Raw genomic sequence first — 24,220 nt, 5'->3', positions numbered from 1 at the left:
TTTTATAACAAAATAACTGACAAAATTTCCATTTCCATTGGACAGTAGCTAACAAATTATCCATAGATAGAAAAACAAGATCAAACAAAAAAACAAAAAAACAAATCTTGCTCGCGCTGCATTACACAATTTGTCCCAGTCCAAACACAAGAAAGACACCATGACATTTGTGGAAAAAAATCTAATAAGTGTTTATTGTAAGTTGTTACACTCTCTAGCAGCACTATGCAAATGACAAGATATTCAAGGGCAGTTACAACAGATTGGCCTTTTGTCGTAACGCAAGGATGGTGTGTGTGTTTTTTTTTTGTGTAAACAAAGACAAGACCGAGAACCGCAGATCAAAATGGACCACGGCTTTCACACAGCAGGCGAGACTCGCTGAGGGGCCTCTCATGCCTTTTCAGAGAAATGAGAGAGAAGCCCCATTTTTTTTATGACAAATAAACAGCAGAATAATCATGAACATTGTTTTTTTTTTTTTTGTTACAATTTCAGTAGTGACATAATAGCTCTTATATGTCCGTAATTAACCACCATTAGACGTGATCGCCTTTTTACAAAATCTTCAGAAAAATGACAAACACTTGATTGAGATGAAAGGAACATTTTTGGCACAATTTTTCATCATTTAAATGTGTTTGAATTTACTAACAAAACTATATTTTTTTGGGGGGGGGGGGGATGGACACATAGATGCAAAAGTACTGTTGTTTTGTTTTGTTACATCCGATTTGAACCGTCATGCAAAGCTTGCCGAAAGCAACACCATTAATTGTCAAAAGTCTGTCACAATGTACACGTTTGCCAACACTTTCTTGAGGTACGCATTTACACAGCGAGATGAGACCGCGGGTCCGCGACAACGTTCGGAACGCGCCGGATGCTACACTTGAGGGCTTCCTGCATCTCACGGCGCTTTTGGACAGCAAGTGCTCAGAAAGGCTCGGTCGTCGGTTGGATATCGCAAGACGTATCAGAGGTTGCAAATCCAGGTCCAGAAAGTAAAAACCCCTGCCACAGTTTGGCTTTAGCCATTGATGCTAGCGAGCTAGCCCCCTAGCAGGTAAACGAGCATCATGGGAGCTAGCTAGGGACCTAGTTAGCTAGCAAATCCAGGTTCAGAAAGTAAAAACCCCTGCCACAGTTTGGCTTTAGCCATTAATGCTAGCTAGCTTCCTAGCAGGTAAACGAGCACCATGGGAGATAGCTAGGGATCTAGCTAGCTAGCAAATCCCGGTCCAGAAAGTAAAAACCCCTGCCACAGTTTGGCTTTAGCCATTGATGCTAGCTAGCTGGCTTGGTAGCAGGTAAACGAGCACCATGGGAGCTAGCTAGGGACCTAGCTAGCTATCACCTGGGGCTAAAGCCAAACTGGCAGGGTTTTTACTTTCTGGACCTGGATTTGCCACCTCTGCGTTCTACCAAACGTTAACTGGCTGCCCTTTCGCTTCCTGAAATACCAAAAACTAGAACGAGATTAAAGAATGACATCACGCTAAAGCCACTGAAAAGTCACCGTTTTTTTGTTTAAGTTGTGGTTTTCTGCAAGAGGGTGTTTGAAGTTGCTTGCAGTCTGAATTTGTTAAAGATTGGAAAGAAGTCGGTTTTTGAAAAAACATTTCCGGACCAACATTGTTAAAGAAGTCGTCGTTGCCGTCGCTATGACTTTGTTAAAAAAAATTTTTTGGGGTCAGTCGGTTTTTGTCCGACTTTGGTATAGTTGTCATCAATAAGTTGTTTTGTGACCGTCATTGTCAAAAGAAAGTCTGTGTCAGTTCAGGTAATTCAAAAAGTTGTTTTCCGTGCATCATTTAAGAAGTTGGTGTCTGTCCACTGTAAAAAAAAAAAAAAAATATATATATATATAATGTGTTTGTCTGATTTTATAGTTGTTGGTAAGAAATTGTTTCGTGTCCAAAATTGTTAAAGAAGTAATTGGCAAGAGATGTGTGGCGGCTGTAAAAAGAAATCGGTTGTCGTCAGTCCGCCGTTAATATTGGTCCGACATTGCTGATGTCTGCTGTTGTTGTTGTAGTTCAATTTCTCATCTATACAAAGTTGTTTTGTGCGTGTCATCTTTAAAAAAAATGTTTTGTTGGCAATAGGTCTGCGTCCGTGTCGGTCCCACACGGTTACGAATGTACTTTTCGGTCCCGACTTTGTTCAAGAAGTTTAAGGTAAGGTAAAATATTCAAATATGATCCAGTTTGTCGTTCTGATGTTGTCGGTCCCACACCGTTCAAGAATTTTGTGATCGTTGACTTCATGGCGCAACCACTGGACAAACTCATGCTAACGGACCAATCGTTGACCTTCGCACAAAGAGGCTCGTTGTTATCATGTGACACGAAAGAATCAAGTATGCTAGTGAGAAAAATATGAACCCCTCAAAAGAGTTTTTATTTTTTTTTATTTGTCTGCATACTGCAGTACTTGAATACATACTCATACAGTATCGTTTGTAGCAAATAACTGAATTATTTCATTTATTTAGCAAAAAGCATGCTCAATAGAAAAAAAATCCTTTCTGTCAGTTAAATGTTAAAATTCCCAATTTCCGCCTGCGCTTTTTTTCCATCATCTCTTGACCTTGAGGCTTAGGCATCGAAATCAATAAAGAGCAAAGTGATCGCCTAAAATCCGTTTGTCGCACACCAGCCAAGCCAGGACGTCAAAACTGCAGCGGCGGGGGAATGTCGCCGCTCTGCCTGCGAATGGCGGTAGTGCATGTCACCGAGAGAGGAAGTGAGAGCACGAGAAATAAAAGTGACGGATTTTGAGGATTTCTCGGGAAAAAAACGAAAACGAGGCACCGTATACAAACGTCGAGGAATCAAATTTGGTGATAATCCACAAAACCTGCCGGAGAAATCTCTGACGTCGGTAAAGCCCAAAATCGAACCTCATCGCAAATATTTTTTTAAAAAGTGGCTCAAACTAGCGATGTGACCGATCTCCGCCACTGATGCATTTTGGGGATTTATCGGAAGAAAAACAAGAAAAAATAATCACACTTCCGACGGATGCGCTCCCTCAGCAACGCCACTGCATCGACACAGTGATCGTTGGCGAGGATTTATGGCTACAAAAAAAAAAAACGAGACGTTTGAAGGTCAGAAAATTGAAGATGACACGCTCTTAGTTGACATAAAAAGGAAAAAGCATCTTTTCAAAGACAAACACAAAATCAAAAGTTCACAGGTTGATTTTTTTACAAGCTTGTTATTAGCACGTTTCAGCCTATCAAACCTTTCGTGGATGTAAAAATAGGGATGGGTACTAAACAGTTTCATTTTTTTGTTTTTACAAATAAAACCCCTCGGCAGTGTTGTGCTCGTTACTAAAAAAAAAAAAAAAAGTAACTAGTTACTTCATTTTAAAAGTAACTCAATTACTCGGATGATGACCTCAACAAAAAAGTAATGCATTACTACTAAGTAATGCGCGAACCGCTTATCCTCACGAGTGTCGCACAATTAAATCATTCAATTAAATCATTTATCAAGTAACTGACTAACGCACCATATTGTAACTGTAACCGAGTTACTGTATTTAAAAAAAGTAATGCGTTAGAGTATTAGTTATTGTAAAAAAGTAACTAAGTTACAGTAACTAGTTACCGCCCAACACTGCCCCTCAGTTCGTAAATCGGACACAAGGCTCGCTACTTTTCTTCGCAAGACGTCAGCACACAGCCACACAATGTCAGACAACATTTAATTGTTTTTGTATCATCACGAAGTCATAAACTATTTTCTCTGTATATTACTTGTGTAATGTATATATGTGTAAGTGTGTGTATATATATATATATATATATATATTTATGTGTAAAATATAAAATAAAAATAATAAGCATACATTTTTTGCTGAGAGAGATTGAAGGACTTCAGCAAAGGGCAATGTAAACCATGGTCCATCTTTTAACGGGTGCGGGTGGAACCTCGCCCTTTCCCAGCAACACATTTGCATAGGCAAAAATGGGATTAGCCCTTACACAGTGGTTTCCTGAATTATTTATAGAGATGCAAAAGTTCTACTTCAAAATCAAAACATAACAGACAAATAAACAACAGCAACAACCAAATAATGTCTCGGCTAAGCTCTCTTGAACGCACCCCCGTTTTTTTCCCCCACACGCCGCCGTTCGTTTACAATTTTGTCTGTGCACATTGTTGTAGTTTTACAGTGTTAGGCTTCAAGTAGATCTACAAAAAAAAAAAAAATAGACAACTAGATGTGAAATAAATTAACCAACATGAGAGGTAGTGAAAAGCCTACAGAGACCCTTGTTTGTTTTCATCAAAAGGAGAAATTAAAATCATAACGTGTCAGTAAGGCCAAAAAGCTTCGCAAACCTTCTCCCTTCCCGTCATTGAAAAAAAAAAAAAAAATGGCTGAGCGCCGCCGTCGCATTTGCTTCACATGTTCATTGCTTGTAAAATCCACAGTTATCCAACACAAAGCAAGCGCCGTGGCCGTGTAAAAGTCACAATAAATTAAACGGGTTTGGGGGGGGCGTGAAACACGCAGGCCACGCCGCCGTGCTCCCGGTACAACTCTCCCAAGTCTCGAACCCTTCCGGCTCGTCTCCCAAATGCTTTCAACACGGCACCGACGAGCGCATAAACTCACTGTGTATGTAAAAAATGTAAACTTGATTTGAATTGCACCGCGATGTTCGACTTTAGTGGTGAAACATTCTGCGCACGTTTTTTTCTTCTCCTAAATATGAAAAAAAAAAAAAGAAAAAAGAAGTTACTATTACGATTCAACTGGGCGCATGCATCCACAGCGAAGCAATACATCACGAATGTGGCCGCCTGCATGTATTGCCAAAGGTTAAATATGTTCGAGTTCTTTAGAGGAACGAGGAGGCCATAAGAAGGGCCTTTGTTTTCATTTGACTCTGGATTAGAAAGAAAAAAAAAACACGTTTTTCTCAAAAACAATGCTTCTATTGTTTCGGATGTACAGCGGAACCTCCAAACCAGAACTCAATCCGTCGAAAAAAACAATTTTCCAAATAATGTCATTTCTTCCATGCTCAAAAATCTTCAGGGTATGATTTAAGAATTAAAAATTCCTAACTGCCATACAAGAGATCCAAGGGTGTAAAATCCAACCAGAATGAAGTAAAACTACGATACCGGCAGCCAAAGTCTGCCAAAAAGAAAAAACTCAAAATTTAAAAGGAACCCCGACTGTAATGACAAGTTTGCTCTACATTATTTATTTGGTTACCAGCATAAGTATGAGATTCATTTTTGTGAAAAACAAAAACAAAGAAAGCAAAGTACGCGTCCGTCGCGTTCCTAAAGGGACGATCAAAACTCTCGAATGCGTCTGGTGAATGACGAGAGCACGGCGCGGGGGGGGGAGGGTGACTCTCCCGATCGCGTGTTATTTCTTTAGGAACGCTACGAGGCTCAACTTGCTTTCTTTAAAAGACGTTTCTCATTGCTCGGCCAGCCGCCATTCGACGTCACAAACGCACTAATTACGGCGTACGTCCAAATAAAGTTGATAACAAAATGTATTCAACTGGAAATTATTTTTGAAAAATGAATCTCATAGTTATGTTAGCAACAACCAAATAAATCATATGCAGCAAACTTGTCATTACAATCGGGGTTTCTTTTAACATTGTGGATTTTGTCACTTTTTTACTCATGACTGCCACCTCTGGCCTAAAGCTTAACTGCAGCCTCTGCGTCGAACACTCCACAAAGAAGGGAATTAAAAAGTCTTTGTACTTACACTAACGCCACACCTTTGATGTAATAAAAAGAAAAAGCACCTATTCTTCGACATACAGTATATACGCTGACTTTTGAGGCATCGTTTTCAATATCGCGAAAAGGTTGAACTCCAAATTGTTCCACTTTTGGAGGCTCCAAAGCAATTCATCAAAGTAGCAAATGTATTTTGAGTTTGAACAATCCGTGCGCTGGTCGTTAGTTAGGGCGCTGCGGAATTAAAGAAGGTGAACAATAACAATGTGACGTCAGCTGCAGCCACTCAGAACTCTGCTCAATAGTCATGGAAGCAGGAGTTCAGAACATTCAAACAGCGATTCTCCTGTCCCATGACTAATATTTTAAAAAAAGTTGATCAATTTCCCCCCCCCCCGGCGTGGATGAAGGCAATTTCGCGCCCATCCCGAATTTTGAGTCCTTTCAGCAGTTTAAAATCTAGCGTAGCGAGATAGCGATACAGTTGCTAACTAGGCTAAAGACAGTACATCCAATTGCACTTTTTTTTTTTTGCTAGCCTGCTCTTACAATGGCTCCGAAAGCTGGCACGTCAACATCAGGTGGTTCGATACATAGGTGGCAACATCGAGTCCTCACCATGCATCAACAAGTTGCGGCGCAGTTTCCGCTAACAATTTATGACCTGATAAGATATATCGTCATCTATCGTCAATATAATCTGAGATAATTCAACAACAAACAAACAAAAAAACAGCATAATACTTCAGTCATGCACTTTCTAACTGCATATCAACAGGCTGGGCGGGCAGAAACAATTTTTAGGTACCGGGACATTTGGCAAGACCCCGCCCCTCCATTTTCTCCTCTAAATTCTTTAAAGCGACACATTATCATGCTTTCAAAGTCAGAATGTTTTTTTTTCCTGTCTTTTCTTTTTCTTTTTTTCTTCTTCTTTTTTTAGAAAAGTAGACCAAAGAGCGTGTGTGTGTGTAGCGCAAAGGCATGCTAACCTAGCTAGCGGCTCTCGCGCCCACGGGGGAAGTGTTAGCGTTGTCGCTAACTTAAAGTCTGCTGGCTAAATCGAGTTCTTTCCTCCGTAGCGCCGTTGACATCATGTTTTGGCACCCGCTTCACCTCACAGGAAAAAAAAAAAAAAAAAAAAAGGGGCTGGGGGCTCGTTTATCCCAACCACGTCAAGTGCCTGAATGTAGAAGACGACTTCCGCTGTGTTATCATTTTTATTATTTCTTTTGACTATGTGCTTGTCAGGCTATGAGGGTACGAATGGGAAGCAGGAGGAGGGGCAAAAGAAAACTGATGGTCGGGTTTGCTTGGGGCTCGTGCTGCCTTTTTTTGTATGGATTTTTTTTTGTCTTTTCAAAACACGCGTGAAGGCATTGTTGGGTTACGTGTAGCTGCCCAACCACAAGTCTAGCCCTTACTTCTCCCACGTAAAGAAGGAAAGTGCTCGGATGGGATGGATGGATTCGAATACGGACGGGTGCTGCTTTTTTTTGCACCGTGGACAAGCGCTTCCCCTCGAATAAAAAAAAAAAAAGTTTGTTTTCCCTTCCCGGAAAGCCTATTCGGAAAAAATAAAAAATGGCTGCAGTCGTCGGCGCGAGACGGCCTTCTTCTCATCAGCTCAGAATGATATGAGGGGGAAAAAATGGGTTCGAAATGAAAAGTGAGGTGTCGTTATTACAGTACAGGAATAGTTGGCGTGTCCATTCTCTCGCTCGTGTTCTCTGTCTTACTTCCTGGTCCTGAGGAGTCCACAGTCTAACGTGACCATCGAGACATCTGCACTCGCGAAAACAATCAGCAGCCGGCGAAGGCGGCCTCGTCAAATTTGACCTAAAAGCAACCAGCAAACTCATGTCACCGGCTAGAAATTGCTTGGAAAATATAAATAACAACAATAACCAGCTATCTCGGATGTCATTCAGTCTTTTTGCAATCAAGAAAGAGTTTGTTTTTTCCAAACCGGACTTCTGGCACCATAGTCGACGTCGTCGTCTCGATGGAGGGTTGTCGAGGGTAAGGTGGGCTCGCGCGGGGGTTTTTAGGTGTCGAGGCAGGTGCGCCTCCTGTTGGCGAGGAGGTCTCTGTAAACGGTGGAGTTGAGGAAGCGGGGGAAGGAGTCTCGGTGCATCAGCGTGTAGATTTGGAGCTGCGCCTCCTCGTACATCAGGCTGCTGGGCTCTGCCAGGCTCTGGTTGATGCCCTCTCGCACCCGCGAGTCCAGACTCACCTGGAGCCGTGAATGGGGAAAAAAGTTAATGGCTGACAGGGCGGTTGGGGAAGAAACTTTTACCGCGAGGATTAAGCCCAGTAAACATCCAAAGCAGGGCCAGACCGATTAATCGGCCGCCGATTATAATCGGCCGATTATTGGCCAAAACGATCGGCCAATTGGCCGATTATTTTCCCTTTCGGACCCATAGATGATTGCAGTGCACATGACATATTTACGTGACTAAGCAAATAAAACCTGCATCATTTGGATGATGTCAACACTTCTGGCTCATGATTGGATTTGGATCCGAGCTAACCAATCGCAATCGCAAGTCGATTTGCATAATGTTTGTGTTAAAAATGGTACATATAAGCTAGGAAAGTTTACAACAGGTTACAGTCATACTATCCTGGCGTCCACTATAACAAATAAAAACACGAGATAACCCCCATTTTTTTTTTTTATCCATGTTGTTTTTATGCGAAAAAAAGAGTCAAAATCAGTAAAATAAACAACATTTTAAAAAATAAGAAATAAAATAAAAAAATTGCACAGCAGAAAAATATGCGGGTCTGAGGGCTTAAAACCTTATCGAAGAAAACCGAAGTTTCCGACGGTGTGAAAGAACCCTGAGCGCACTATTTTGCTTGCGTAGCATGAGCAACTAGCAAGTGTGTAGCGTATATTATTCTTTTGTCTTTTTTTCTGCCAAAAAATCGATATCTGCCTTTAAAAAAAAATGCATATCGGTCGGGCCCTAATCCAAAGCAGTGACTCTCAGCCTCTTACGAGCCCCTCGACACAAATGTCCAGCCTTTAACAAAAAAAGAAAACCAATTCCAAACCTCCTTCGGCGACAGTATGGACACGTAGTCTTCGTATATGATCCTGGCCTTGTCGTCCACCACCGAGGAATCCGTCTCCGTCTTCAGCTCGTCGCAGGCCAACCAAAAGAGGAGGTTGTCCTCGCTGTACTCCGACCTCAGGAACTCCCGGAAAACCTCCCGTCCCTCCAGCGAGCGCAGCATCATCTCGAAGCTCCGGGACCACGACAGCACCTCGTCCAGGCTGGGGTGTCTGCGGCGGCGGTGGGACACGCTAGAGATCAAGACAACGTCGTCGTGACTGTGCGAAGCCGAGGCCGACGGGGCCGAGGACTTACTGTTCTTCTGCAGCTTCAATACTGTCCATCTTGGTGCAGGTCTGGAATTCGCTTCTCTCCAGCCTGTCTTCACTCCTGCTTGGGAGGCAAGAGGCCGGCTTTTACTTACGGTGTCCCGGAGTGAGCAAGACGAGGGATTTGACTACTGCGTTCTTTAGTGTCAAGATTTAAAAAAACTGAATTAACTCATTTGCTCTCAAAAACATAAAAAATAAATATATTTTTTTTAAATATTGTCATGGTCCCAATAACGTATTTATACGTTTATGTTTTTTGTTTTACGCTAGAGCATACAGAAGGCTTTGATACAGCTTCTGGCATGAAGAGGTCGCTTAAAGCAATGGTAGTTATTACCCAAAAACGGCCAGCAGGTGGCAGCAGAGTATAAGAGATCAACCAGGGCCATAGTGCAAAAAAGCAATTTTCCCCACTGTTTTAAACTGATCTGTGAATAATGATGAAACTTAGCTATACTGCAAAACGAAAACATATACAAATATATATATGTACTTTTTTTTTCCCTGATGAAAGAAGAGACGAATCTTTCTTTTGGTTCCATATTTTGATAGCAATAGTACACAATATTCTGTGGGCCTTGCAAAATGGCTGGGAGTGAATGAGTTAAGCACCAGTCGACGAATGAAGACTTGATTTGAAAATAATAATAATTTAAAAAGATGACAAATACTGAAACTATTATAATGACACTGTATTTTACTTTACAAAAATAATGGCACAATGTTACAGGAAATATAGAGGTGTCAAAATTGAACGAAAGCGATATATAGATGAGGGTAAAATTATTTTTCTAAATGAAGTCAGTCAGCAAAATAAAGTTATATCGTTAAAAAGTAAATATAGTTCATACAAAAAAAGTTGAGTCAAGTATTATTCTGAAAAGTTTTAATCTTAGAAGAATAGAGCAATTTTTTTCAAAAAATGTCATAATCTTACAAGTTCAAAGCTATATATTTTTTTTCTCGTAAAATGCTACAATATAAAAATGCAGTGTTACAAAATTATAGTCTATGAAATGAAATGATTTCTTAGGGGGTTAGTTTTATGAAAACAATAAATCACAATTTTTCCCAAATACGAGAATCAATTTCTTTGAGTGGAAAAAATTATTATTATTATTTTCCAGCGTTGTTTTCATGTCATTAGGAGAAATACACCAATGACAAGTTCCTGCACATATAGTTCTGCAAATACGCGACGAGACGAGTCAGTCCGTTAGCTTGTGATCGAGGCAAAACAACGCTGGCATTATTTGTTGCTTGCCATTAACGCTAGCGCACAATGCTAGCATTCAGACTTAAATTTCATGCGAGTTTAACAAAAAAAAAAAAGGGGGTAAAGACAAAGAACTATCCTACTGACTTGTCTATGCATTTATAGAGCGCTCCATGGTATATTTGTCTATTTATTTTACAAAATATATTTCACCCAAATAGAAATGTCCTCATCTGATACCAATCTTTTTTTTTTCTTCCACATTTTGTGTCCATGTGATGAACTTTCGCGTCCCATGAATGGATAGAGGCAACTCTTTTGGCAGAAAAGAGAAATTATTTATTTTTTGTTCATAATCTAAGAAAAGGAAACACAAACGCTGCCAACATTTTCCCACAACATAAAAAAAAAAAAAAAAAAAAAAAACATGTTTGTGATATCATTTTTGATTTGTATCAACTCGGCTATTAATCAAGCTGGGAACGATGCGTGTGAGGCTCAAGTGAGCAAGACAATCTACAGTAAACATTGCCACACATCCCAGTGAACAATGGCCTCTCCTGTCAACGCGCTAAACACACATGCTAGCCCGAGCCTCGCTCCGTCCGTCCGTCCGTCCGTCCGTCCGTCCGTCCCCCGCGTCTCTGTCACACTCTCCCCGGTCCATAATGCAACAGACACTGCGCCGTCTATTTTTGTCCCACCATGGAGGATCTCTGCTTCCTCTCGCCGGCTCTTGTCAAAGTCCCCATTGTGCTGCCTCTAATAGGGTAAGCGGGCCGCAGCCCCCCCCCCCCCCCCCCCGGGCGCCCTCACAATACGGCTAAATATACAGGCTGTTCTTCACAGCTGTTTTGCATGTGATGAGAGGATGGAAATAGAAGGGTATTGTATGATGGCGGGTGAGGACCGGGTTCGAGGGGACGAGCGAGGACGGGCAAAGCGAGATGGGGGCAAATTTGATCAATCGACAGCAAAAACAAAATGGAACCATCGGCACAAAGACGGAGAGAGAGAGAGAGAGAAACAAAAACGGATCCGCATGGAAGTCATCGAAACGCTTGCTGGTCGGGCGACTCCTTCCAGGCGTGACGAGCTGCCAGCCCGCCACCTCTTCAGATGGAGTGCAGCGACCGAGGCCACGTATTCACCATTCACTGGCCCACAACGAACGTTCATTCACTGCCTTGTTGGCCCGAGTGATGCAGCTGCAGGAGCTGCATGGTGCTTCTTGGCATCGCTTACCTCCTCCTTGCCAAGGGGCGACCCGACGAGGCGGGTCTAAGTGGGGATACGCATCCAACCCTATTTGCGAGGGGTGCGGCCCCAAAAAAATATTCTCATAAGAATCGTGATTCTCATTTAGTATGATTCAGAATCAATTTTAAATGTCCCAAAATCGATTTTATTTGAATTATTTTAGACAGTCTTGCCTTTGTCTGTGTGTGCCTTTATTTGGAGCGCTGTTCGTGCTGTACCCGGTTTGGCCACTGAGGGGCAGTGTGGTTCCACGCGGTCTAATGCACTGTTAAGTTGTAGCCACATTAGAGAGTAGAAGGAAAAAGTCACAATCACGTTACTCCAATAAAAGTTGTTTTTTTTGCAGCGTGGAGCCGCTCTTTTGAGTGATAAGAGTGCCGCGCTAATTAGCATTAGCGAGTCAGACTGGAGTAGATCATTACAATTCATTGCACATCTATAGATTGAAGCAAAAATCAGTCAATCAAATCATTTTGAAGCAAAATTCGTGCTTAATCGAAAATCGATTCTGAATCGAATCGCAGACCAAAAAAATCGGAATCGAATTGTGAGACATTCAAAGATTCCCACCCCTACTATTTACCATATTTTTGAGACTAAGTCACACTTTTTCACAATTTGGCAGGGCTGGGTTAAAAAAAGAAATAGAATAATCAATATCGAATGGATTTTCCTTTTCGATTTTAGGGATAGACCGATTAACGGCTGGGCCGATTATCGGCATTTTGATGAATATCGGCATCGGCCATTTTGAAGAATCATACGGTTGATAATAGATCTACTTAAAAAAGTGTTCAAGGGAAGAAGAAAAAAATCAGGGAACTAATTATTACAATTTTCATAGACGTTCTGACCCTGGGAACTCTGCACCTTCTGTCTTTGTTTGAAAGTAAAACTAAGATAAGTACAATTTTAATACTTCAGATATTTAGCCATTTAAAAAAACAAAAGGTGATTGAATTCATGGGTTCTCAGAATTTTATTGTGTCAAATGTCGAAATTGAGCAAAAAAAAAAAATCCTTATTGGTAAGGTTGTACGAAAGGGACAGCCTTTTCTGGAATTGGATTTGCAGCGTCAACAATAAGCAACAAACAGTCAAGACTGTTTGGTAACCAAATTATTATTTGTATGTTTTTATAAAAAAAAAAAAAAAAAAGACATTCCATTGAGTCAAAGCAATGTCAACACTCAACCTTTCGTCGACTCAATTTCATTTAAATAATCATCCCAGCTTTAGTGAAAGTCTTGTCGGCACTTAAAAACCTTCAGCTATTTATTCATTGATGTCCTCTCCAACAGCTGCCAGATTAAAAACTTAAAATAGTTGCTCGTCTATCATGTGGGGAGTCCCAGAGATACTTTGAAAACACTTGCAAAAAATGCATTTGTTGTGGGGGGGGGGGGGGGGGGTAAAAAGACAACATTGCGTCTTTGGCTAGCACGGACGGCGAAGCGGAGGACGTACCAGAGACACTTGCAGCAGCCGCACCAGCAGAGGCAGCAGGTGTTGGGTCGGGGCTGTCCGGGGACCTGCGGCGGGGCCTCGATGTGCGCCGCCTGCCTTTTTCTCATCTCCACTCCACTCACACTCCGGGGCTTTGGCACACACAAAACAACCTTTACTAGGGGAAAGTTCACAATTGGCGTTGATTGCACAGAAAAAAAAACCTTCAATAACAAGACATTGTTGTGTGATTGGTACGTGATCTCGCACCTGTGTCTCAGAATATAACTTCATGTTAATTAGTGTTAGGGCAATATGGCCAAAAATTTACATTTCATTTCCCCCCCCCCCAGTCATTCAGGATGATTACGATTTTAATCGATTTTATTCTAATAAACCCAACAAGCAGTTATTTAAAGATATCATTTATTCAAAAATAATTCCTGTACAAAATGTTCAGACAACAATAATGTACACTGATACTAAATCAGTTTTAACATAAACTTAAGATTCATAGTTTATGCTTAATGCCACAATTAACTCATTCACTCGCAGCCATTTTCACTGAAGCAACCGCCTTCGCTCCCGGCTGTTTTACTGTACTTTGCAAAGCCTACAGAATATTCTGTTCTATTGCCATAAAAACATGGAATCTACCAAAAAGAAAGATTAGAATCTCAGGGGGGGGAAAAAAGTAGATTTGTATCTGTTTCTGTTTTGCAGCAATTAGAAAAGTTCCATCACTATTCACAAACCCGTTTCAAACACTGGGGGAAAAGAGCTTTTTGCAACATGGCCCTGGTTGATCTCTTATACTCTGCTGCCACCTGCTGGCCGTTTTTGTAATAAGTCTCATCATTATTCACAAACCCGTTTCAAACACTGGGGGAAAAGAGCTTTTAGCAACATGGCCCTGGTTGATCTCGTATACTCTGCTGCCACCTGCTGGCCGTTTATGTAATAACCGCATCAAAGCCTTCTGTATTCTCTAGCAACAACAAAAAAAAAAGTATAAATATGTATTTATGTTTTTGGGAGCAAATGAGTTAATTGCTCAGCCCCAGTAAATACTACTTATCGACCAATTATCGGCCGGGCAGATTATTGGTGCCAATATTTAACATTTTGATGAATATCGGAATCGGACATTTTTTACAAATCTGAAGGCCGATAAAGTTAGTATCTCTCTGCGGGGGAATGTTTGTGAACTTAGTGAACGTTGTGTTTTCTTCAGGGTTTGTAAAATGTTGCAAAAGGTGGCAAAGATGTTCACAAACAAGCATTAACTTGTCACAAAGAAATTTCGAACAATGTTTTGACAAATGTTCACTGTTTGCGAACATCTTTTGAAACTCTTTTGACGAACTCTTTTGCTGAGAAGGCAACATTTGCTATGTTCGCAAGCACAGAGCGATGCCAGCTTCAGAGGTCAATTTAAAACGTATTTATTTATTTATTAAATTTCATCCATCCATCCATTTTCTGTACCGCTTGTCCTCACAAGGGTCGCGGGGGTTGCTGGAGCCTATCCCAGCTGGCTTCGGGCAGTAGGCGGGGTACCCCCTGAACTGGTTGCCAGCCAATCGCAGGGCACACAGAGACGAACAAGCGCGGGGCTCGCAACTTAATTTCAATTAAGTTGCGAATTTAAAAATTAAAATTTAACAATTTCACTTAACTTCAAAAGAGATGCTGCTTTTTTTTTTTGCTTTTGTTAAAATTAAAACGAAAATAAGTGTTTCAGTTATGTTCAAATTTTTGTAAAACTATAGAAAAGTATTTACTTTGTTAGAAATTGAAAACAAAGCTGTCTATGTTGATTTTTTATTTTTATTTTAATTTTATTTTGATGCTAATATTTTTTATTTTACTACTAAAGAATATCGGCTCCAAACATCGGTTATCGGCCCCTCCTTGCTTGCTAATAATCTACATGGTCAAAAAAAAAAACTATCTGTCTATCGCTACTTAAAACGTGATTTTCCTGTGAGAAAACACTCTGGAGGTCATTTCGATGTAACGTTCGAGGATGCACTCTGCGTTCTGAAACCCCTGCCACGGTCGCCCCCGGGGCTTCCCCCTGACATTTCACATGCTTGGAAGGTGGACGCGAGCGAGGCCTTGCGTTGGACGGCGCAGACGAGAGAAAACCCACTTCAACAATCGCACTGCGGCCTTTCTTTACGGGCCGAGTACTGCGGGCTCATCGGAATAAAATGCCTCTTTCTCTCTCGAAGAAGACGATGACGAAGTCATTTCAATCGCGTTGGGACAATAACGCACAGTGCGGCCTTGTCATTTGATTTCTTAAGCGCCCGGCGAGCGAGCGAGCGAGCGAGGCGGCCAGCTGGCGAGCTGGCGGCAAGTTCAACGGACCTGGGAAAAAGCCTCTCACAGTTCCGGGCTGTTACATCATCAAGTCCTGACACGAATCTCGCGGAGGAGGTCAATTGAATCAAAGTTGCAGTTGATAAAAAGAAAAAAAGAAAAAAGAAAAAGAAAAAGAGAGAGTGCCTACCTGCTAATATTAAACCGGTCATTTAACACCTCGGTTGTGAAAAAGAGCAGCGAGAGAGCCCGGCAAATCTATTTGCCGCGGAGCATCTTGTCTCCTCCTTCCCGCTCCGCCTGGTCTGCATATGGAGATGCGACGGACGGGAAACTAAGGCGACCGGCTTGTCTGATATGCAAATGAAGTCGCCTGACCATTGGAAAGTGCATCAGTTATTCAGCAACCAGGCAACGAGCCTCGGTACGAAAAAAAAAAATATATATATATATAAATATATTACGGTCCCACGAGATGCTAATAATGACAAACGGGCCGCAGCTTTGTTGTGAAGAGGGGGGGGGGGGGGGGGGGCGCGTTGACGGCTTTTGCAAATACTGAAAATGCAAACGCAAGCCGCCGAGAGCAGGAGAGCGACACTTGTGGACGGTTTCTGCCGCTTCAGGAAGGTGCGAAAACAAACAAGCCACAAGGGTTGAACGATTTGAGGAAAAGCTTCAATTTGTGATTCTTCCATCAATCCATCCATTTTCTGTACCGCTTGTCCTCACAAGGGTCGCGGGGGTTGCTGGAGCCTATCCCAGCTGGCTTCGGGCAGTAGGCGGGATATTCTTCCATTGATCTCGTAATTTTCTTCAAATTAAAGCTTCAGTGCAATATTCACTATGTGCAGATCATTTACAAACATGACATCAAATTCATCATAACATCGAAACCTTAAAGCCATATTACTCGAATAAGGCTTTTTTTTTCAAGATTTCTTAAAACGGTTCAATAAAGCAAGCGCTACTGCACATGTAGAAACACGAGGGATGCACCGAAATGACATTTTTGGGCCGATATCGAAAATGAGAAACGCTTGGCCGAAAACCGAAACGTCGGAACTATGCCAATTTTTACCAGGGCCCGAGTTATACGCATTTTTTGAAGCCGATACCAATTTTTGTCAGAAAAAAATACCAATTACCGATTAATCTGCCGATTATTTCATAACATATATTTAATGCAAATAATTGTGTTCCCGCAGCATCTGCGTATGAATTAGGGGTGTGACTTGCCTAGTACCTTGCGATTCGAACCGTATCACGATTCATAGGTCACGATTCGATTCGATACCGATTAATCCCGATATGAATCTATAAGTTGATAATTGCAAGTTTTTTTTAAACTCAAATTTAGAAAATACTTATCAGTTAACTTGTACATGTACACTGTAAGATTTGTATGAAAATGTATTTATTTATCTGAAACTTCAGGCTTATAACAGTGAGCCACTGTATTGAACAAACAATCTGTTGCATGTTTGAACAGCATTGAAATAAAAATATTAAGGCTTAATGTTCCATTCATATAATATTCTTCCATACTTAACGTGTGAACCTTAACCCTAAGTAAGACGTTTTGTTGAATATTTCCATTAACAAATTGATGTTTAAATATCGATTAATCGAGAATTGCACGCTGTAATATCGCAATATATTGCCAAATCGATTTTTTTTTAACACCCCTATTCGTTATTTGAAGGAAAAACACTCCCGAAGTCGATCCTAACTTCATGTTAGCATTTGAATAGCTAGCTAGGCTGGCAATGTTTTAAAAACAAAGCAAGTTTTGTATTTAAATACACAGTGGATGTCATTCTTATCGTCATGTGCTTAGTTTTACAGTTAACTCCAACTGTGGTGTCATTAAACAGCTTAAAGGACGTTTCGGGACAACAGAATAACTAGAATAACATACGCTACACACTTGCTAGTTGCTAATGTTAAGCAAGCACAATGGTGCATTCAGGGTACTTTCACAGCGTCGGAAACTTAACTCATTGACTGCCATTGACAGTTATAGACGTCAAAAAATCATTTTTTACGTCTATTTCTATTAGTTTAACTTTTTTTTTTTTTTTTTGTTAACAGGAGTATGAAAACCTAGAAAATATTTTTGGGGTACATTTAGAACAGATATAAAATTTGTGATTAATCGGGAGTTAACTAGGGAAGTCATGCGATTAATTAAGATTAGAAATTGTAATCGCCTGATGCATTTTTTATAATATTTTCTTTTTTTTAAACAAAAAACATAAATATATATTTTTAAATGTTTAATAATCTTTTTTTTTTTTAAAGAAAAGATTATTAAAAAATTAGGGGCGTCAGGCGATTACAATTTTTAATTGTAATTAATCGCATGCCCTCACTAGTTAACTAACAAATTTTATATTGGTTCTAATATAATAAACAAAAAATCTAGGTTTTCATACTCTTGTTAACAAAAGTGGGATACAATGTTTAACTAATAGAAATAGTTCAAATGAATTTTTGACGTCAATAGCCGTCAATGGTTTTCACAGCACAGCTTACCATGAATTAGTGAGTTCTTGAAAGCAGGTCAGACAAAGTGGTCATGGCGTGAGGTCATCAGTTTCTGGACGTTAGCAGCGCCGCTCAGCGGAGCGAGCGTTTGTGATATTGGCTAAGGGCTGCCTTGGTCGCTGGTGCGAGGCTCAGGGCAAGGCGAGGTGCTCCTTTTTTTACCAACAGCAGCAGCAGCAGTGAGTGGTTTCACCATCCCTGACCCGAGACGGTCACCAAAATCTCCCCTCGGTTCAAAACCGCTTCTCCGGTTTGCCTTGCCAGCTCGCCCTCCGGGCTTGCTCCGAATCCGATGTCAGCGAATGGGTCGTTTGTGCACTTGAAAAGTACAGCATCTGTTGGGGGGGGGCAGGGGGGGGGTTGTAACACATGAGCTAAAGCACATCTGACAAGCAATATTGGCTTATCATACAATGCAATCAAACACCGTACAGTATCATTGAGAAACTTGTGACTAGATTTAGGCCAATCTGTTGCGCAACATCTTTTGTCATGGCTGCTTGTTTGTTCAAACGCAAGAAGTCCCGAACAGATTTGCACAAAAAAAAAAAAGTATGTTCACACTTGATGGGTATTCGTTTGGAAAGGTGATTTGACAGCAGGGCTGAGAGGAAAAAAGTTGACAAACATTATTATTATTATTATTTTTTTATGTATTCTTTTGAAAGGGACACTGCACATTAATCGACATTTTACGATGTAAATGTGCTCAAAGTTATGATCATTTTCATTGGCAGTGCCTCAGGCGGATGTCAAATGAGAGTCATTAAAATCACAAATCAATTTCCAACAATATACAAGAATATAACACGAGCACATCTGCTGTACAGTTGATAGTGCTAACTAATCTCTCTCATTCAATGACAGCAGTTTTGGCCCGACGTTTCCGTTTTTTGTTGAAGACACTTGTATTTTATTATTATCATTTTTTTTATTTATTATTTTCCCCAAAACGCAGTAAAATGAGTTCTGAACATCCTAAAAAGCACTTGGGCTGTAATTATTCCCCCCCCCCCAAAAAAACCTGCAGCACGGTTTTAGGTGTTCCTCACTTAACCAGTAGGGGGCAGTCACGCACTAAACGTGGCCAGAAGAAGACAGGAACAGGAAGTTATTGACCTCATGTAGCTAACAGCTAGCTCTATACTTGTTTACTCGCGGAATAATGTTGAAGCATCGTCTATAAGTGACTTTTATTTGACTATTTAATGGAATAAACGATTTTAAAAAGCATCCGACTCAGGTGTACTTGTTACCACATTCACAAGCACTATATTGATTTGTATTAATTTGCCTTGGAGGATGACCGTGCACTCCTCCATGACATCGTCCTGCTAGTTACTTCGGAGTTCAAGTAAGAACGCATTTGACAAGTTTGGTTCGGTTAAAATGATGAGAGAATTTTATACTAAATTTATTTTCCAATCCCTTCATAACAGCTCATTGTTTATCCAACACGTGTATGCGACACAGAAGGCAGGCACTGGCGTGTTGCTGCTAAATAAGTCAAATAAAATAAAAAATCGGTTTTATCCGGTAGCAAATCCAAAATCATTTTCATCAGGTAACTTCTGTTGATGTCAGTGTGTAGGTTAAGTAAGTTATAAGAGAAAATTATTACTTTTTTATTTATTTTTTTCTGAAAATGATTACTGATCAACTGTGGTAAAACATATGCACGATTAATAAAAGCACTTAAAAATCAGCTGCAACCAAACGTTTTGGAATATGACAGAAAACTTTGACAAAGTAAAAGTTGGAGCAATTATTTCATTTTTGCATAGCAACAGCTACATAATCATGACCAAATTTCCATTGCCTAAAGTTAACCGATTTGGTCTTGAATGGAGCGCCGTAAACGGTACCCTTCCGGCAAGTTTATCAGGGGATTTTCTTGTCACTGCGCACATTTTCTGCTATTCGCGAGCTTTTCTGAAGCCAAACAGGAACTTTCTGTCAAAGCAGACGTCAACGCGGCAAAAAGACGTGACCGTGCCACCGCTGCCATAACAAAAAAAACGGTCGGTGAATTTTCAATGAGCTAGCATATTGAAAGAGGTTGACTGAGCGCTCCGGGACCAACATCAGAATCCAATCTGGCAATAAGTCAACAGTTTTAAACGACATCATGAAAAATAAGCCAGCCCGATTTTGGCTGCTTCAGCCAAACGTCACAGCAGACGGTCAGTCATGACGCCATTTTGCGGCATTTTCTCCCCGCAAAGGAAACTGACTAAGCGTCAAACGGCCTCCCAGCCTGCCTCGCTAATGTTTTCATTTTGGAAATGGTCTTTTTTTTTCCGACAAAGGTTGTGAAAGTGAAAGAGGAAAAAGACTTTCCCGAAAAAATACAATGACACGGTGTCCTACACGTTTACATACAAATGAAGGTAAGGCCAAAGGATTTTGAAAAATAATCGAATTGCAATATTTCGTCCTCAATATTGCAATTGCGATTTAATATGCGATTAACTAACACGAGCAATAAATTCATCTGAACTGCACTTTTTTTTTTTTTTTATCGTAATAAATGTTTTGGTCCTGTAGTTTAGGCTTAGGCTAAATATAAACGCAAACAACTCATGAATTACAGTGTCGCGTAAACATACAACAGTAAGTCATAAGTGAAATTACAACAATAATGCAAAGTTAATTATTGTTACTCAGAAAGCGTCTTGACTGTTTGCTGTCATTTATTTTGTGTAGACTTTTTTTCCTTTTATTTTTTGTGCGTGTTGATTAGAAACAGTTATTATAAGTTTCTCGTCTTTCTGTCCCCTTTCATTTATTTTTCTTTTAAAAAATGAAATAACTTTTTTGAATTGAAATTAAATTGAAAGTAGACAAAGGGCAATTTCTGCAGAAATTGCGTGGGAATGCTGAAAAGCTGAATGCTAAGATTTGAATGCATGTGCTTATGAAGTAAATTAAATTAAATTAAATGATGTGAAAATTACAAATTTTAAATTGTAATTAAATGACAACTTGAACTGCAATCTGTCTAAAGTGGGATTTCATCATTTTAGAGAAGTTATAATCCATTTCCTGAGGACCGCTCTGTTGGCGTGACAGTAAAGAAAATGAAAAAGCGCAAAGCACAAAAAGTCAGATGCTATAACTAAAACGAAAAATGCCAAGGTTTCGAGACAATTTGACCCCGGCGGAGATATTTTCCATGATTTTTTATTCTTGCATTGGCTTTTATGACTTAGCGTCCACAAAGAGGCTGCCATCATATGACACAACAACTCGGTTCAATATTCTTCCAACTATACAAGCATTCCTTCTGAACTTCAAATATATCCAGTGGCGCCAGATTAAACCAAAAAAATACAAGTCTTCCTTGTACAGCGAAAACGGCCCGTGAAGAAGGATTTTGCATCGCCCACAATGCAAAAATATGCCTTTTTCTTTTGTGCGTGGCTAAAAGCTCCCAAGAGGAAGATGGGCCACGGAGAGGCTTTAGGGTGACATGCTTCCTAAAATAATAAAAGCTTGACTGACAGGAACGATCAAGTTTCACACTGCAATGTACGGCGTAGCAAATTTAGGCTTGAGGCCCTGAAACTGGAAGTTTCTGTCTTCTTCTTTTGAGTGAACACAGGATTTATTTGAACATTTTTCGATCTTGTGGGAGGAACTCAATTAATTAATAACGGATTTGAAAAAGTTGGTGAAAACCTTGAGGTACGCCCGTCTACTGCGAGTTAGTCACTGGATCAAAAGCTTAAAATGATAATTAATTTGCAATATATTTGGTTGGGTTACCTTACACAACACAGAGCTTCAAGAGGGATTGTTTTGACGGCGTGATTGTTATGCCACAGATGTGAGAGTGATTTTTTTTTTTTATGACACAGTCGGAATTGTTCGGACCCGCAAACCTTTGCAAGTCATAGATAGTTTTGACAACACGAGTGTGTGATTGTTATGCCACGCGTAGCTAAGCCACGTATTGTTCCACCACTGTGCAGACCGTTCCGTCTACCTGAAACATTGCGTCGTTACCATCGCAAACCAAGGGGCGAGAGGGATTGTTTTGACGGTGTGATTGTTATGCCACAGATGTGAGAGTGATTTTTTTTTTTTATGACACAGTCGGAATTGTTCGGACCCGCAAACCTTTGCAAGTCATAGATAGTTTTGACAACACGAGTGTGTGATTGTTATGCCACACGTAGCTAAGCCACGTATTGTTCCACCACTGTGCAGACCGTTCCGTCTACCTGAAACATTGCGTCGTTACCATCGCAAACCAAGGGGCGAGAGGGATTGTTTTGACGGTGTGATTGTTATGCCACAGATGTGAGAGTGATTTTTTTTTTTTATGACACAGTCGGAATTGTTCGGACCCGCAAACCTTTGCAAGTCATAGATAGTTTTGACAACACGAGTGTGTGATTGTTATGCCACACGTAGCTAAGCCACGTATTGTTCCACCACTGTGCAGACCGTTCCGTCTACGTGAAACATTGCGTCGTTACCATCGCAAACCAAGGGACGACATGAACGTGTGATTGTTATGCCAAACAGCGTTGAGTAGCAACATGACAAGTGGCTGCCATCTTTGTGGAATTTTCTCAAGAACAAGGAGTGAGTACTTCAAACGGCTCTAAAACAGCGACAGACCAGTATGTTTTTTCTGGGCCGATAACGATTTTTAGTTAAGGAGGACAACAACTGATATTTGGAGACGATAAAGGGTGGAAAAATTGTCAAAACTCTGAATAATACAAACGACAATACTTAACTTTGTTCAAATGCCTTTAAACACGTGTTTTAAACAACTTTTCAACAAAGATGTTTTTTCTTTTCGTTTTAGACAATACACATCTTTGTTTGATATTTCTCACATTTCTAAAAGTGCAAGGAGCTCCCAGGCACGTCAGCATCGCTAAGAAAGTTAACGGAAAATTGAAATGTAATTCGAATTCCCTGAGGTTTATCCAATTTTAAGATGATATTTTCGGCCAGCAGATTTTTTTTAAGAAGGCAGATGCCGATATGCATCGATAATCGGTCTATCCCTACTTTAAAATCCTTCATAACAAATAAATTCAGGGAAAAAGTGACGACTAAAGCAACACATGACCTATTCTACTGCCATCATTGCTCTTTTTACAAATAAAGTTTTATTTTATTTGCACTATTGAAGTTGAGTTTTTAGTGCACGGTAATTATGGCGCTTCGGCTTGGAAAACGACTGGAAATTTTGACCCGTGAGAACTTATTGGTGTATATTTTCAATTAAAACTTGACCAACAAATGGGGTTCTCAGAATAGCAGATGGAATGAAAGGATTCAGGAGATATGGTGAGAAATAATTATGTTACACTTAAATTTGAAGTGGACCAGATTTTCTATTGGCAATATTACACAAAAAGCGTTGTCCAAAATGCTTTTTTTTTTTTCTTCCTGTGTATAAAATACAACATTTCTTCAGGGCCCATCGGCCCACTTTCAAAAATGTTGGTGCCTTCAGGTTGAAGTGGCCATTCCAAACACCCTCAGCATTTTCTGGAAATGTTGTCACTTTGCAACTTTGAGAGAGATTCTTTTTTTTTGGTGCATTGCTGTGAATACTTATAACCCCCAATTACATTGCAGAAAACTGTGGATGAGTTGAACCAGGAAGTATGATTCGAACCTGAATTTGAGCTGACACAACGCTCTCATCTGGTCACCCAATGAGCTGACCAATTGAGATTCTTTGCCCCAGAAAAAGTGTTTTTAGCTGGATACAGTATGTTGCATCTGCCTCAAACCCCCCCCCCCCATTTGCCCCTTTTTCCCTTGAACCTGCTGTCAGCGGGGAACTACAACTACTACCAATAGCTCTGGCTAGCGGTTGCTGCGAGCCCACCCGAGCGCAGCCGCCACCCGAGCTCAAAAGCCGCGCCAGGGAAGGCAGCCACGGAAACTACCCGAGCGACGGCACCGTCGCTAGCCGCACGAGAGCCGCTATCTTCGGGAGGAGGCGGAGGGAGCTGATCATCGGGCGACCTAGCTGCCATGCTAACCGCCGAGCTAGCTCCGCCGCCGCTGCCGCCGCCGGTGTGTGTGTGTGTGCGTGTGCGTGTGTGTGTCTCGATTCGGAGCGCGCCCGAATTAGGCGTCGTCTTACCGCTTTGTGTCGGACTGTCAGTGTCCCAGGGTGGTGGGGGCGCACACGACGGGGTCCCGGTGCCTCTCGGAAGGCATCGTTATTGGGGATTTCGCCGCGGAACGTCCATCGCCGCCGTTTTTCCGTCCATCCGCCCCACTTCAGCACCGAACGCCGCC

General features: G+C 40.9%; 1 protein-coding gene across 2 annotated transcripts; it reads right to left on the bottom strand.

The window, feature by feature from the left end:
- Positions 1–166: 166 nt before the first annotated feature.
- Positions 167–24,218, bottom strand: rgs17 (regulator of G protein signaling 17). 2 transcript variants are annotated; one of them, XM_086093562.1, is made up of 6 exons: positions 24,063–24,218; positions 17,927–18,273; positions 13,082–13,212; positions 9,122–9,196; positions 8,805–9,057; positions 167–7,974 (listed from the first exon to the last, which is right to left on the bottom strand). In XM_086093562.1, exons 2-6 carry the CDS (start codon positions 17,927–17,929, stop codon positions 7,786–7,788), a joined length of 651 nt encoding a protein of 216 aa, XP_085949688.1. In that variant the 5' UTR covers positions 17,930–18,273; positions 24,063–24,218; the 3' UTR covers positions 167–7,785. The 2 variants fall into 2 exon arrangements, with proteins under 2 accessions (XP_085949688.1, XP_085949689.1); XM_086093563.1 differs by having other exon boundaries at positions 8,805–9,036.
- Between the last annotated feature and the right edge of the window lie 2 nt (positions 24,219–24,220).

The sequence above is a fragment of the Leptonotus elevatus genome, chromosome 13 (assembly GCF_054856555.1).
Source record: "Leptonotus elevatus isolate MCC_2025b chromosome 13, RoL_Lele_1.0, whole genome shotgun sequence".
In the NCBI taxonomy this organism is placed as follows: Eukaryota; Metazoa; Chordata; class Actinopteri; order Syngnathiformes; family Syngnathidae; genus Leptonotus; species Leptonotus elevatus.
This window is presented reverse-complemented; position numbering and strand designations above follow the sequence as displayed.

What these genes read in the sequence shown, in the direction of transcription:
- rgs17 (XM_086093562.1), bottom strand. An exon ending in GGCTGCTGCAAGTGTCTCTG is followed by an intron (nt 9,197 to 13,081) that starts GTACGTCCTCCG and finishes CCTCCCAAGCAG; the next exon opens with GAGTGAAGACAGGCTGGAGA. An exon ending in ATTGAAGCTGCAGAAGAACA is followed by an intron (nt 9,058 to 9,121) that starts GTAAGTCCTCGG and finishes CTTGATCTCTAG; the next exon opens with CGTGTCCCACCGCCGCCGCA.